General features: G+C 44.5%; 2 protein-coding genes across 2 annotated transcripts in view; one reads left to right on the top strand and one right to left on the bottom strand.

Moving 5' to 3' along the window:
• Positions 1 to 450: 450 nt before the first annotated feature.
• LOC142360182 (E3 ubiquitin-protein ligase RBBP6-like) lies at positions 451 to 14,716 on the bottom strand. Its single transcript, XM_075412420.1, has 7 exons — positions 14,551 to 14,716; positions 9,033 to 9,132; positions 8,205 to 8,241; positions 3,741 to 3,785; positions 1,555 to 1,643; positions 1,341 to 1,437; positions 451 to 513 (listed from the first exon to the last, which is right to left on the bottom strand). The coding sequence occupies exons 1-7, from the start codon at positions 14,714 to 14,716 to the stop codon at positions 451 to 453; spliced, it is 597 nt and encodes a 198-aa protein (XP_075268535.1).
• Positions 14,717 to 15,707: 991 nt separating this feature from the next.
• LOC142360181 (MAP kinase-interacting serine/threonine-protein kinase 2-like) overlaps positions 15,708 to 15,778 on the top strand; it is a 28,175-nt gene continuing 28,104 nt past the window's right edge. The window contains 1 exon segment of the mRNA XM_075412419.1: positions 15,708 to 15,745. Coding sequence (XP_075268534.1) covers positions 15,708 to 15,745 — 38 coding nt within the window.

Below are 15,778 nucleotides of genomic sequence, written 5' to 3'. Positions count from 1 at the left end.
TACGTACGCATTAATAATTGGTATTGCGTATTTTCCCGTCTTTGTCAGCATCGCGCCCTTTGTGTTGGGATCTTTCAGCTCAATCAGGAAACTCCTCGGAATTCCTGTGCTCCTTCTCATTCTGGGAGCAGGCACAAAATTTTTGTCCTATTCAGAAAAGAAATGCAGACATATCTCATCTTAAGGCCCACACTTCAAATGACCTTTCAATGTTGATTTGAAGCAGCAAAAGCCTGTAATCCTCTCCTTTCACCTAGCGTAGGGGTTGCTCAGCTAAAATACTTCTTTTCCTAAATGAATATAGCCAGGATGTTCCGAAGGCTTGAGCAGTGGTTTGCACTCAGTCGACACTCTTTGGCTTAACTTCAGGTTCCTTAAGCGTGAAATATCCCTGAGCTCACCATCCACGCAGGGGAGAGACACAAACCCGCTCCTCCTCCAAAGCGCAGCTCAGAGCCAGAGCTCAATTCCGTGCCCTGAATCGGTCACCGGAGAAACTTCTGTTCTCCGTCCCTATACGAGGGCTGGATTCACACCTCACGCGTGTACAGTCAGTGACTAACGTTCAGTGGCATGAAAACTCAAGCAGAGACTTGTGTAATTAAAACACGCAAATATTCAGTGGATGGGGTCAACAGAATCATCTTGGTTTTATACGGAACACTGGAAACCATGAACTGTCATTAAAAAGAGCTCAAACCAGAAAAATTTACAGTAATAGTGAAATAGATAAAAATAGGCATGAAAATTAACCAAGAAAGATCTGTGCTCATCTTTAATGTCTATGATCCAGAAGAAAGAAAATTTTGCTTTTATCATTCCAGGTTTCCCTTGAATTTTGAGGAGCTTTGCAACACTGCCCTAGAACCTCTGTACTTCACCCCAAGAGAAACAATTCTTAACAGGAGTCTTCGTGCATTTGCCCTGTGACTGCCAAGGTGAAAATATGAAAACCCGAGCAACACCAGAGGTCCCCTGTGGGATTTCTGGAAGAACAGGGACATATTGTGAGCAGCCCAGACACTCTGAATATGGACTTGATCGCTCTGCAGCAGCACAGGCCTCAAGGCCATCGAGAGGCCGGCTGTGGATAAACAGATGCCCCAAGGCCAGCTGCGGGTAAACAGACGTTCTATGAATAGTAACCAATCATAGTCAAGTTCTGCCTATATAATCCGGGTGTTCTATTAATAGACGCTCTATGAATAGTGACCAGTCACAACCGAGTGCTGTACCGAGTGCTGTCCATATAATAAAGATTCTCTGCTAATAAAGGTGACTGTTATGGATCATATTGGTCGAGTCCTCGTTCCCACCGCAACAGTCCCCCACCACCTTACCCCACTTGTCGGGCAGTTCCTTCTATAGTGGCCTGGTTTTCCGTAGTAACGGCAAGGGAACGATGATGGAGGTGGACCCACGGGTCTTTTCATGTAACTGGAGATTTTTGGGGAAAAAAAGAAAAAGGTATGCTATGTCTCTCTTGCTAAAACAAACATCTCTACAACCTTTCCATAATCTCCAAAGAAAAGATTTGGCATTCTCAACACTTACTTGATGGGATCGTACTCCTGGCAAGACTGCACCATCATGGCCTTTATTTTATCCTCTTCGGAAGCATTGGCCGCAGCCAGGTTGGCAGTCTGTTGAGCAGACAGTTATTGGCACACACACTGGAAACACATTTCAGCCCACACAGCAAAGACAACATCACTCATCCCATCCTGCAAAGAACAGCACAGCGCTAGGTGGGGGGCATGAAGACAGCTGCTTCTACAAAAGAGAGTTGTCCTGGAGATGTTCTGGGGAGTCCTCACGCCACAGCATGGTCTTTGTGTACCTGTCAATCTACTTGACAGGAGCATTCTTGGGCACTCCAGTCCTTAGGCTCTGTTCGGGCCTTACAGAAGGACTTGTGTAACCAATCCAATTCTATTCCGAGTGGACTGAACCTGTGTGTAGAAAAACCTGTAGTATTCAGTGTTTTTAAACCGGTTTTTAAGCCCCAGACTATTTGAAGGAGAAGACATCCACTGCACATTTCACTGAGAAAGACGTATGCAAGTATCCTTATTTCCATTTTATGGCATTGAAAGGACACCCAGCTGAAGAGTCGGGGCAGTTGTTTCTGCTTGATGAAATTCAGCTTCAGACACGGAAGCATTAAAAACAATCAAGTTTTTTAAAGTCACTCAGCAAGACAAAAGATTCTTTTCAGTAGAAATTTGACCAAGCTCCCCCCCTGCTAACTTCTTGAACTACTGTAAGAAAAACCTGCACTTTCTTCCAGTTGATTGTGCCCTTTTAATATACAAATTGTAATAGAGCCTTATGCAGAACTAGATCTTCAAATCAGTGAAGCCAGCTGATTTGTTTTAAAGTCCTCTTTGTTCAAATATCTGAAGGGTGGGTGTCAGGAGGATGGGGCCAAGCTCTTTTCAGTGGTGCCCAGTGACAGGACAAGGGGCAATGGGCACAAAGTGAGGCACAGGAAGTTCCGTCTGAACACGAGGAAGAACTTCTTCCCTCCGAGGGTGACGGAGCCCTGGAACAGGCTGCCCAGGGAGGTTGTGGAGTCTCCTTCTCTGGAGATATTCCAGCCCCGCCTGGACAAGATCCTGTGCAGCCTTCTCTGGGTGACCCTGCTTCGGCAGGAGGGTTGGACTAGATGAACCACAGAGGTCCCTTCCAACCCCTACTATTCTGTGATTCTGTGATTCCAGATACAAGCAGGCTCTAAGGGAGCGACTGTAAATGGTCTGGACCTTCAAGCACCTATCACTGAGATCAGTCACTCGTGGGTTTGGTTTTATACGCGTTCATTCAGAAAAGTGCCCACTCGTTTCAGCGTTGTATTAAATGGTTGTTTCATACACACAATTTTTTCTGAACAGTAACATAATCCAGACCAACATCTTTGAAATCATTTCCATGAACTCTTACAGAAAACTTTATGGATACCTGACTAATTTGTTGGAACCCAAAGAGTTTCCAGAAGACATCCAAAACCCACAAAATATTTCTAGGAATAGACCACAATTCAAGTATGCCCTTTAATACACAGTAATAATAAACCAGAAAACTTTTGACTGTAACACACTGCCTCCACACTAAGCCGGTCTGCACTGAAGAGGTCAAGTACGTAACAGTTTTGAGCTGCTTTATCTTATGTTCCTGCACTTTTTGGAAATATTTGCATTTTCCAGAAAGCTGAAATGTGTACACCACTTGGGCAGTGTTTCACATTTTAGAGCCAAACTTCACAGGAGTTTACAGAACCACAGACAGGTTTCGCGACAGCGCTGTTGTCTGTGTTACAGAAACGCCTCTGTTTTGGTTCTTGCAAACCCCACCGAAATGTCCACAACTTACAGGAATTGAATTCTTCGCTGAGAATTGTGGTAGTTTCCAATGCAAAATAATGAAAAGTGTTAGAAACGGTAAACGGCATCTGAGGTTCTTCTTCTTTGTGTCTTGAAGATGAGTAATAGTGCCACATCACGTTGAGTCTGACAAGGTGCTCACCTTCTACCTTCCCAAAGTGGGAGCTTCTCTTTAAAGGACAGTGTCAAAAGATACTCATATTTTAAGATTCAAATAAATATTTTAAACTATTATAAATGAAAGTAATGTTGTGTTCAGATTGAAACAGTGATCCAGCTATAGATCACAGTATAAGATTTAAAAATATGAAGGAAACTCTTTTGATTTTTAAGGATTTGACAAGAATATATATGTACCTTAATAAGCTGGGCCAGAGGAAGAGATGCAGAAGAGTCATCAACCTGTTCACAAAAAATGAAACACATTTTGAAGTTCTACAACCAAAACACAACAATAGTTAACCTCTGCTGTAGTCTGAAAGTCTGCACTATATCCTCTGAGCGTCACTGAAAGAGGCATTTCCAACTTGGTGTGATTTGTACTTGTTCCAAACAAAGTCCAAACCTTTGACAGCCTGAGAGTGCCGATGTGATGAAGGAGAAGAAACTAAAACAACCAAAGCCACTTGAGATCTACTCATTCCTCCAGAATATCTCGGAGAGAGACCCTTGCCAAATGCTCAACACTGCTTAAAAGTCAAAGGAGTAAGGCAGCTGTCAATATTCAGCTAAAAGGGATTTTAAAAAAATTAAGTTTATTTGAGAAGGAAGCGTCACTTCAGGAAACTTTTTTTCAGTGTAGTTTTTAAATGAATCGGTTAATGTCTCATCATTCATAAATGCACAAGGTTAGGCTTCTAAGCACACAGTAGCTGCCTGTCAAAACAAAGTCCAGGCATATCAGCCCTGAGACATGAACGCTGCCCCTCCTGCCAGTAAGTGTAAAAATGCCAAACTCACCGTACCCCACAAAACCCCAATAAAAGCACCAATCCGAAACATTAGCCATAAAAGTAACCCACCACTTTGTCTAGAAAAAAACAAACTGCTCGAAGTGTTGAAATAAATGTGTTTCCCATGACAGAGTAGCCTATAAAAACTGAGAAAACTGATTTCCTGTATTTTATTAGACCACGGGCCATACTGCCCAAATTGGTTTGGAAAGTGTGAGAATTTAATCTTATTCTCCTTGCTGTCAGACCAAAACCAGTTTTTAATGATGATGAAAGCATGGATTCAGAGCACAATCCTGGAATTTTTCTCTCCATTGCAACCACACTCCTCTCTCCCAGCTACCTACTGGAGCAGCTGCAGGAATGAAGTCCTCAGGCCGCTTGAGGGCTGCGGTGTTTATTGAGAACTAACATCAAAGTGCAGTTTTTCCAAGGGTAACACTTATCTGGTTGTTTTTCCAGGATATTGAATTCCATTATGCCACCAGCAGCAGTACAGCTTACACTGGTAAAACGATGCCAGAAAGACACTCAAATCACATGCAGAACGGCAAAAAGAGACCGTCTTTCCATCTCAAGACTGACCAGAGGATTCGACTTCCCTTCTCTTCAGAACATTTTGTACCTAGTTCTGTTAAAAAGGAAGCCGGATCGTGTATTTTGAAGCTTCACGCTCCACATGACACTGCTTTTTACATGTGGAAAGACAGGCCTATGTTCTCTCACGGAAGCACAACCATTATAATTCTGTGGTTTTTCAGAAGCAAACAAGAAATTAGGAAAGCTCTCTGTTGGAGTCTAGCATTGAACAGTCTCCTCTTGACCAGTAATTGAAACACAGCTGTTCATAAACTATTACCTAGTTTGCGTTTTTTGCCAGGAAGCAGTTGTTATGTGGCCTGCAGGATATGGTCTAATTTCTTAAAGGAGGTAATAGCACTCCTTTCTACTAAACAGTTCTCAAAATCAGAAAATAGGTAACTTGGGTACTATTTACTGTGTTTGTCCAACAGCCATCTTCCAATGATCCCACAATCTTGTGCCTTTTTTCCCTTGAAATTTCTACTATAGTATTTCCTGCCAGTTCCTCCAATCAGTCAAGTAGAAAAAACATCTCTGCGAAAGCTGTATACAACCTTAAGAAAATACTGCAGAAGAATTTGAAAAAAACCCCAAACACCCAAAATCAACAGTCAATATATTAACTCCCATTTCCAACAGAAGGCTAAAAAGGAACTGACATAAAGCGAGTGGGAAGGGGCACAGAAAATAGGAGGAAAAGGCTAACCTCACTGCTGGAGGGCTACATTTAGATTACAGTGCTTTCCTAAAACCTGATAGCCTGACTGCACTCAAACTTCAGCCAGGAAGGATCACCGTTGTGCTTGACAAGCGCTCAGACAATGGCCAGGACTCTCTGCATTTCTGCAGCCTCTGAGGACAAATACCACCTCGAGATCCTCGCAGTCTGAAATAGGAACACTAAATCAACAAGTATCCACTTCCTCGCTCTGGCTGTAGTAACAGTGGGACAGCAGCGCACATTTGGAAGTGTAGAATGATAGCTAACAGAAGAGCAAGACAAGGAAGAAATGTTCAAAGTATAAGTTCTTGTGCATGCTCTTCTAAAAAACATCGTAACTCCTTTTAATTTTGCTGCTTTACTGTTCTACAGTAATTGACAAGCTGTCCAGTGACTTCTTCCTACCACACTAAGATGCAGGTTCTCCTTGGAAATGTGTACAGAAATATGTGTATTAAAAACAAACAAACAAACAAAAACCCCAAACCCCACACTTTAGACTAAGACCTGAGCTAACTTTAAGAATAAAGCTAGTTGTGTCTCCAGCACTAGCAGCACCTGAGGCTGCAGCGCTTTTACAGTGCAAGAGGGAGAGGGGACTTGTAAAGAGAGACGCACGGCTTGCACCTTGGCTTGACAACCCAAATCAGGGACAGTCAGAGCGAACAAGAAGGGCATGGTTTTGCTTTGTCCTTCACTACCTTTCATTAGTTCTATCTCACACTAAGTCTTCTCTCCCGCTCCAGGATTGTTTGGTTGTTTTTTTGTTGTTTTTTTCTGAGACGTCTCTGTTAGCTTATGGGAAAATGCTCCTTCGAAAGGTAATACGGACATGCCAGGGAACACGCGAGGCTAAAAGAATGTGAACTTTATTTATGAGCTTGGGACTTGTCTTTATAGGCATGGCAGTAAACAAAGAGAAAAATACTGTTTTCAAGAAATAAAACCCCATCTGAATTATATCAAATACCATAAACGTGGTTTATGTAAATGCATGAAATTAACTACGAGGGCCAGTTCAACTTACTCAAAGTCACAATAGAGAGGCACTGATGTCCAAAAAGGAATTTGAACCCACCAGTGGTAGAATTGCAGAAGTCAGGTTTAGACTTGGTGTTTTTAGACCTACATACAAAAAGTTTTCCATATGAAGTTGATTGCATACCATTGCAAGGAAATCAGAGGCTGTATTCTTCAGAGAACATAGACCCAGAGTTCATGAGTTTCTGATTTAAATTATCCTAACAGCTAATCAAGTGATCAGATCCAGTGATCCAGGGTTAGTGTAATGCCTCACATGATTCTAGTGAAGAAAAAGCAGTCATACTTCAAATAAAGATGAAAAATACAAATCACCACATAGTAAGTTTTTTACCATAAGGGCTGTTTTGACATGCATAGTTACACATAGTCGTCGAGCCAAATGGCAAATCAAGGTCTAGACCATTACCAGTTCGATATTTCCTTGTGTTACTTGTTTCTATTTCAGCAGCAGAACGACAGTGCTTTGAAACCTGAAGAGCAATGCTGCCCCTTTTCCAAATATATCTTCAAAGCGGTGGCATACTAAAGAAAGGCTGAACCTTTGGGAAATTAAAGCAGCGTCCAACCCTGAAGTCACCCACACCCAAAAACGGACAGCAGGCAGAAGTTAGGAAAAAGGACAGGGCTCTTACCCACAAAAGCACCAGGCTCTAACCTGCTGCCAGAATTTGTACATTCTGCTTTATATGCTTTCATTTGCAGGCAAACTGTGAAACTAAACTGCTTCATCAGATAAAGTGGAAAGATTAGATGCAGAACGTGATAATCCCATTTACATTCACGCCAATCTATGAAAGACATTGATGTACTCAGCGGGGCCCAAACAATATCATTTCAATTACACAGGCTTAAGAACAAATACCCACTTTTTAAGGACGTGAAAAGAAATCATTTAGCTGCAAGAACTGGCCTCAAAACATATCAGGTAAGTTGGGGTTTGTATTTGTTTGAACCCCCAAGGTAGAAGTAAGAAACAGGACACCAGGTTTAACAATAATAGGTTCTCCATGGTTTTTGATAACATTGTCAAAAAACATTAGGCAAAAAAAAAGTATTTAAAAACAAAAGCTAAGTGATACAACATGAAAATGGAAAAAAATACACTCCAAACAATTCTTCTTGCAAGAAACAAAAAGCACACAACAAGCTATGCAAGCGTTCATTTAACCAGCTACAGACAGACAGGTGTAGAACATGGCACCACGCTCAGCTGTGCAAACCTCGAACCTATGTGATCTAAAAATGATCCTGCATTATCTGTGCAACACAAAATCATACAGGAAGTATTCCAGCATATTCAATATGAAATACAATGCATCAGTAGGCACAAATACCAATATTCACATTAGAACTGTGCCAGTGATGGCATTCCTCAGCTTTTACTATGCTGAATCGAATACAGTGCATTTACAGCATATACCATGTTTTAAGGCAATGTGTGGAAAATTAGCACAAGGCTACACCGTTTAGAATTAAATGCAGTTTTACAGAAAAAAAGTGTGAGATTGGTTTTTTACGTACTGCTTTTGATGTTCCACTCCCTGGCTCAGTTCGACTTCTGGAAGAAGAAATAAAGGTGATCAGAAGTTAAAATAAAGCACTTGTACCCAGCTTAAAGCAGTGAAAGCAGATTACAGAACCTGAAAACCAAAACAATGTGTTCTGATAGTCTAGTGAATGTCGAAATGTATTTGTATCCAGAAACTGGTCTCTCTTGGGACATGCAGCGCAACTAAAACAAAACCCCTAAGTCACATGTCTACTTCATCACAAATTACTCTAAGAGTTCTAAACTTCTTGTTTGCACGGGTCACCAGCTGGCAAGCCTTGGTCTTTCCTCTATAGGCTCGTGTGCAAAAATACCCAGATTTGGGGCGTAAGAACACTTGCCATATCCCACCCCCCTCCCCCAAATGCAAGAACTAGTCAAACACTGAGAATCAGACTCTTTGGAGGATGGAGCAGATGGTAAGTTTACACTACAATGCAAATGCCTCTCTCTCTCTACTACAAAAGCAGTAAAAGCAAACACAGAGAATAAGGAATCTCTCCACACAGAGGAAACGGGATCTACAGCTTGGGTCTCAGAACAATCAAGCCCAAGAACAAACCCAACAGCATCATCTTAAAAGTTACCATTGTTGGAGTTTGAACCCCATGTCCCAGCAGGCCTAAAAATGTCTGTCTGCTTTGGTGGACACAGGTTAAAATCCACCTCATTCCACCAAAACCTAACAGCAGCTTTAGCAGGAGAGGTACAACCTGAACGCCTCTGTGAACTGACGTCCATAAACCAAGTTAACACCCTGAAACCCCTAACCGAGCAGGCAATGCTTTACAGATACCTACGCAGCATGTGTTTTGCTGATAGCTCTGAGTCCTCTGGCAGGGATTCTTCTGACAATAACTGATGAGTTCTTCGGAATCAGGGCATTATCGTCAGTGTATTCTGAAAAAAACATGAATTCAGAAAAAAAACCTTTGTGAATTCATAGGAATGTATATTCGTATGTAATTACATAGCACTTCAGAGAATACCTTTACAGCTATGAAAGCAACATTTTATATGTAACATCACGCTTTTGTTGTCTCAAACACACTAACAGTACATTTCAAGTAATCTTTGGGTTTGATCATCAAACACAAGCAGCAAAATCTTTTTCTTTTTTTTAAAAGTAGTTTCAATGCCAACAACAAAAGGGTCTCAGAGGTCACAAAAAGAGAGTCTGCTAATGCATGAAGTTCTTTCCTGATGGAGATTCAGTTGCTTTTGCTTCTGGTAGGCTACAAAACCAGTAGATCTTTGGAGAAAAACAAGGTCTCCCCTGCAGAAACCAGATTGTAACATCTGACTGGCTTGCCCTGCAACAAAACAGGCGCTTGGCTAAAGCATGAAGCTCTGTGCCATTGCCTTCCAAGGTGTTCACTAAAAGTGATTTCCTTCTGCTGCCAGTGCTCAGGACTGACAGAACAGAGAGGAGAGCCTGCCAACTCTGCTTCTGCGAGCTTAATCCGTCAACAGCCACACTTATCAGCTGGGCAGTGCTTCACATTTCAACGGAAACTGTTGGGGTTTAACGCAGCAGCCAGCAACGAGGTCCCGACAGCCGCTCGCTCACTCCTCCCCTTCCCCCCCAGTGTGATGGGGAGCAGAAATGGACAGAAGGGGAAACTCAGGGGCTGAGATAAAGACAGTTTAATAAGACAACAAAGGAAATACTACAGCTACTACTGCTACTGAATATGCAAAACAAACTCTATACAATACAATGTTCCCACCACCTAATGACCGATTCCCAGCCAGTTCCCCAGCAGCGATCACAGAACCTGGAACTTGCAGATTTCATGAATTTTGCAAAATTCCTGCTGAAGACCAAACTCCTGCAAAAGTTCGAACTCCCAGACAGGAGAGGATGCCAACTCATAGAAAAGCGAATTAAAGAAAAAGGATGCCTACCCCCCTGCTAGCCACCCTTACAAATTGAGCGTGCCATCCCTGGCATGGAATATTTCCGCTGCCCAGCTTGGGCTGGCTGTGCTCCCTCCCAGCTCCTGCGCACCTGCTTGTCAGCTGAGCATGGGAGACTGGAAAAGTCCCTGACTTCATAGCAATGACTGAAAACATCCGCATTGTCAGCACTGTTCTCCTACTAAATCCAAAGCACAGCAGCTACTGGGAGGAAGATTAACTCTATCCAAGCTAAAACCAGGACAGTAATGAAACTGCAGTGCTAGGATTTGAATCACAGAGGCTTTTTTTTGTTGGGGCTTTTTTCAGCTTGCTTTCACAAGGAAGGCAGAATTGGCTCAAAGTAAAGCTGTCTCTCCCCTCTTAAGCTAATCGTCTAGTTTGAATTAACCAAAGGGATGTGAATTCTTTCGATTCACTTTTCGCAGAGCAGAGACACTCAAACTAAATCACTTACAAAGACAGGCTTTAACAGCCTTTCGAAAACAGAGTGTGCCTGAAGCTCTCCATGCTTTGCCTTGGCTTTCACCACGCTAGTCTTCTGCAGAGGAGGGAAGCCTTGTGACCTTTTATATAAAGCCCAAACAAAAAAAAACACTACCTGTGACACTTCGACTGAATAAGCTTAAAATGCAAAGGCCTCTCCACGAGAACAGTGTTTATCTTGTTCTTACACAAGCTGGATAAGATTAAATCTTCTAAAGCACTGTCAGCAGCCATTCCCTGTAATCTGCCGACGGTCTTCAATATCAAAAGCCCTTACCCTGACAGACGAATCGGAACGATACTCTGAAAACCAAAGATGATGTATGTCTAGTCAAGCTCCGTCAGGGTGGTTTTACTCAGTGATCACACACAGAACAGGAATATTTCACAATTTACACTCCATTTTTCAGCATATTATTCCTACAGGCAGGAACCTCTCTCAGACCAAAACATACCTATCAGAAGACAGTATTTCAACAACGAAATGAAAATTTTACTTCTATTTCCAAATGATGGAATCCTTCTTCAGAAAACTGGGAAATCTTTGAGACAAAACTAATTTCTGATCTTAACCCCTACGGAGCCGAACAGCAAGCTTCCTCGGGACTTTGGAGCAGTTTCAAATCATAGGAGAAAGGACTACTAATGACAAAAACAGAAGCTTTTACAGAAGTGCTAGCCTGAAGCCAACAGCTGGAGCTCTTCTCAAAAGGAAAATCTCACCACCACACAGCCACTGTCAAGAAAGGCCTGCCCTGGGGCTGTGTGATGGAGCAGGAGCTCAAACAGCTGTCGGGCCCAGACAAACCACTGCCAGGAGATCGTGCCAGCTGCAGTTCTCAAAGCCCAAAGCAGCTGCTTCTACCTGCTGAACGGAGTCACACAGAGCACTCCTTTTGGTCCACACCACAAACCACTGGACTGAGATTCCAGAGACGGAGGATAAGCAACAGCGGCTCCACAAAAAGACAGGAGTTTGCTGTGCCTGTGCCGGACTGAGGATGGTGGTTGTTCTGCGGATGACTACAAAGGGTAGCACCTCTCCGAGAAAGAGACTGAATATATGAGGATAGCTGGATATGACTAAATATTTTAAAGCACTGTCAGCAGCCATTCCTTGTAATCTGCCTACTGGCATCTCCCAGCAGGAACCTGTTCCCCGAGGGCAGCAGCATCCCCTGGCAGAGACTTGGCAACTCCCAGGACCTACAAAGTAGCGTCCCTCGGCCTCACCACACACCTCAACCTCTGCAAAGTGAGCAGTGACCTCCTGCGCAACAAGGCGACTTTTCACACGTGTCCAAGCAGAGCTCCAACAGAAATACTCAGCAAGCTGGAGGTAACAACATGGGTGATTCCTACTCCCTTTGAGCACAAAACTTGTTTTACTGCCAGTGACGGACAGTGAGTGGCTACTGGGCTTTTCTCAATCTGACCTGAGATTAAAACTAAGGATTCAATTCAGCAAGCTTGCAAAAGCAAAGGAAGATTTGGATGTTATAGTAAAGTCAGGAGCAGAAGAGACAGAACAGTCAGGAAAGAAGTATTTCAAGGAACGAGTGGAGGCAGGCAAGTTAACAGCTACTTTGACTGCTGCCTCATGATGACTTAGAAAGCTTAAATTAACAACTGCATTAGTATCCACAACCTTCTTCCTGCAAAAAAGTACAAACAACTCAAGCCACGCTCTGAAATTTATACTGCTTCACATTTAATGCACCACTTAAAAATTCCATTTTTCAATTCACCTATAATTCTAAAAATCTGCTAGTTTTAATAATTTGGGTCATATATACGGTATAAACAGGTTACTGAAAAAAGTTCCTACTTTCTTTTATGGCCTGCTTTAATCCACCATTTTGATGCTGACAGCATTGCAAAGGCATCTCTCTGAGCACTGTCTAGAGAAGTATTTTCACTCCGATAAAGGACAGAAGCTCAGCAGAAGTCATCAGAAGGCAAGCCTACATGCGAAACGACAAAGAAAAGCCTTTATTAGGCTTGGATGTCTTGCTCACCAGCTGTTACGTGACTGGGGAAGCGATCTGCAGAGTAAGAGATCAAAATGACTGCTGACATGCCAGACTGCCTCGACCAGAAAACAGGGTACTTCCCAAGAACACATTTTCTCCCTGCTGCTTAAAAATATGCTTTCTCCTCATCTCATTTTTCAACTCTGTTCTAATCAGCACCACTTGCACACTTTGTGACAAACCAGTCCTCTGTGTCGCTGGCACTGCCTCGAAACATCCTGATTAATAGACTGGACTGCTATTTCTGCATTTTCAGCTTCCACCAAAAGAGGATCCCAACCACAGTTGGTATCTCATCCTTGCTTGAATTAGCTAGTGCAGTAGGCCAGATGCTTCATGGAACTTTGATTTGCATTATGATTATACAGTACTGTGCTCCAAAAGAGCACCTGCATTGCTTTGAAAGGATGAGTCAATAAAATCTAACATACTTTCAGTCATTAATCTGATTACACAGACTGCCTGATGCCTTAATGCCTTATTGGCATGGCTTGCCACTTCAGCGTGTGACTGGGAAAGCGAAAGCCGAGCTGGACACCCCGTGGTAATGAACTAAAAGACACCTGCCCTAAGCCCCTGGCCAAGGGACACTGACCTCGCTGACCGCACAGCCCCGAGAGGTCCCAGCCCTGCTGGGGACAGAGCCCGAGCAGCTCCTTCCCAGACAGACCTTGCATGGGCTCCACTGAAACATCATGGTTTTGGAATGGGCACACGGCTTACCCTCAGTTCACCCAGGGAAACGGGGAACTCCAAACCCTTTAGGAAGGCTCCACACAGCAATGCTGCCTGGCAGCCCAGGAATTAATTGCACGCTGAGGCGTAACCAAAGAAATCCCCCACACTAGCACATCAACAAAACGGCACGGGGAAGGGCAAGCCTTAAAAGCTGCTGAAGTGTCTGCTCTGAAATGCTCAGTTTGCGCAGTCTTGAAGACAGCAGCTGTGAGGCCAAATGGTTTCACTCAGAGTTAGCACGAGGTTTTCTGAAGACATCACATCGTGGCACTACTACAGCTCTCAAGTGCGTGCTGCAACACTGAACTCCAGCAACGGCTGACTTCAAGAGACAGTCTGCCAAGAGCACTGTTCTTCCCTAAAACTATTCATCTAAGGCCAGTTCAGACGCCCATTTTGGTGTTACAGTTTGTTGATTTTGCCTGATAAGCAGAACAGCACATTCTCCAAGTGTTCTGAGTCAGAATGTTACAGAAACCTGAGTCACGGAGTTTGCAGTTCTTCCACAATAATGTGAAAACATCTGTTATAAAAGACAGGTCATGAAATTCACATCAAATTTAATAGAGGCAAGTTAAAATGCATCATTCCTGAGAACAGGCTTTTGGAAGGGAATTCTGCCTTTACAGAACACGCGTCTATAGGAAGCAGGGAAGAGGGCACGCCAAACCCCCACACCCCCACTTTTTAAAACAGGTCCTGATTATCCCCACAGATATCCTCCCAAACCTTTTTAGCATTTTACCTAGAAGAATTCCAGGACACCAAAGCTTCTGTGAGCGCTAAATGTCGCCCATCAACCACATATTCCTCCATGCCTAGCTCTGCTCTAAAGCACGGATCCAAAGGCCGTCGTCAGAACAGCAACCCCAAACAAACAGCTCTGTGAGGCCTCAACACAAGTCACAGCTACCGGTCGTGGCTGAATGGCATTACCGCTGCCCACCCCGCGTATCCCCGGTGCCGCTGGCCCTCCTGATCCCCCGCACGCTGGCGGGACGAGCCCCAGGCTGACTCACGCTACGCTGAGTTGAGCTGCAAAGAGCAGAGCGGGGCTCCCGCAGGCTGCAGCCCCATGCGGTGGTCTGCAACTCCACCAGCCGGGCGGTCCCCGAGGCCCCGTGCCCGCCGCCCCACTCACCTTCTTTGCTCTGGGCGTCGGTGATCTGCAGGTCGCAGTTGGATGCCTTCAGCTGCTCGCGGCCCATGATCTGGCACTTGAGGTCATGCAGGGAGATGTGGAGGCCGTGGAAGCTGATGGTATCAAAGTCCAGTTTGGCAGAGAACTTGTAGTGCACGCCAGGCATGGCTGGGGCCAGGCGGTGCCTGCTCCGCGACGGCGTCTGCTGGTGGGCGGGAGGACGATGGGGAGAGGCCTCCACGGCCCCGGCTCAGCCTTGGCTCCCTCTCGTGCACCCAGCGCTGCCAGGCACGACCGCTGGCGACGGCACCAACAGAACCCCTGCCTCAGGGTTCCAGTGAGGGGTTTCCCGGCCGACAGCCGCAAGCACGTCACTGTGCACGCAATGGCACACGGCAACCACCCCCCGCACCTCATGTGACCCAGCACATTGTGACAAAAGGCCCCGTCACACGGGCGGGGAGTCCTGCCCTCTTCCTCCTAACACCTCTGAGAGCCATATTACCTAAATATAATAAAAAAGGCTTGTTGTAGTCTGGCAGGGCTAACGAGGGAGCTTCCATGACTGCTGGGTTTACATCTTTCAATGCCTTTTGGGCTGCCAGAGTCCGGAAACCCTCCGCATTTCCTCTTTAACCAAGGGATAGAGGTTTTTGCTCTTTGTGTCTGTTTGTTTCTCCTGTTAATGGGGATTTGGAAGCCTAGGTTTTCACATGGTAGCCTGGCTTATAAGCCTGTGGCGGAATACGGATTATACGTATTCATTCCAGAAGTCGGCCATAGCCACAGTCCAAACTCCAGCAGCAGAGGCAAACAAGCCTGGCTGTTGGATATGCACCAAAGCCCACCCTCTACCAGAAACCACCTCTCCTTGCTATCTGTCCCCTTAAAGTCTCAGTGGGACCAGGACAGGTACTGCATTATGAATCTTCACTGAAGAAAGCAAGCATACCGCCCTTATGCCAGGAGGGGTTTGTCTGTAGTCTGAAAGGAGACACCTGCATTTGCCTGGAAAGCCAACCTATGGACCAGCTTACCCGCTCTGCAGGGCTGCGAATTGCAAATGCCAACAGACCCTTAAAATTAATAGAATGGATGGAAAGGTACAGTTCTGGTCTTAGGAGCACACAGATGAAAAGGGGAATCTTATGCCTGGCATGTTCCACAGATCTGTTCCTACGCCTAACGGCAACGGGTACTCCTCCACAGATTTTTCCAAAACCTTGCT

This window comes from Opisthocomus hoazin, unplaced genomic scaffold (genome assembly GCF_030867145.1).
Source record: "Opisthocomus hoazin isolate bOpiHoa1 unplaced genomic scaffold, bOpiHoa1.hap1 HAP1_SCAFFOLD_53, whole genome shotgun sequence".
Classification (NCBI taxonomy): domain Eukaryota; kingdom Metazoa; phylum Chordata; class Aves; order Opisthocomiformes; family Opisthocomidae; genus Opisthocomus; species Opisthocomus hoazin.
Note: the sequence above shows the minus strand (reverse complement) of the source record. Positions and strands in the feature narration are given on the sequence as shown.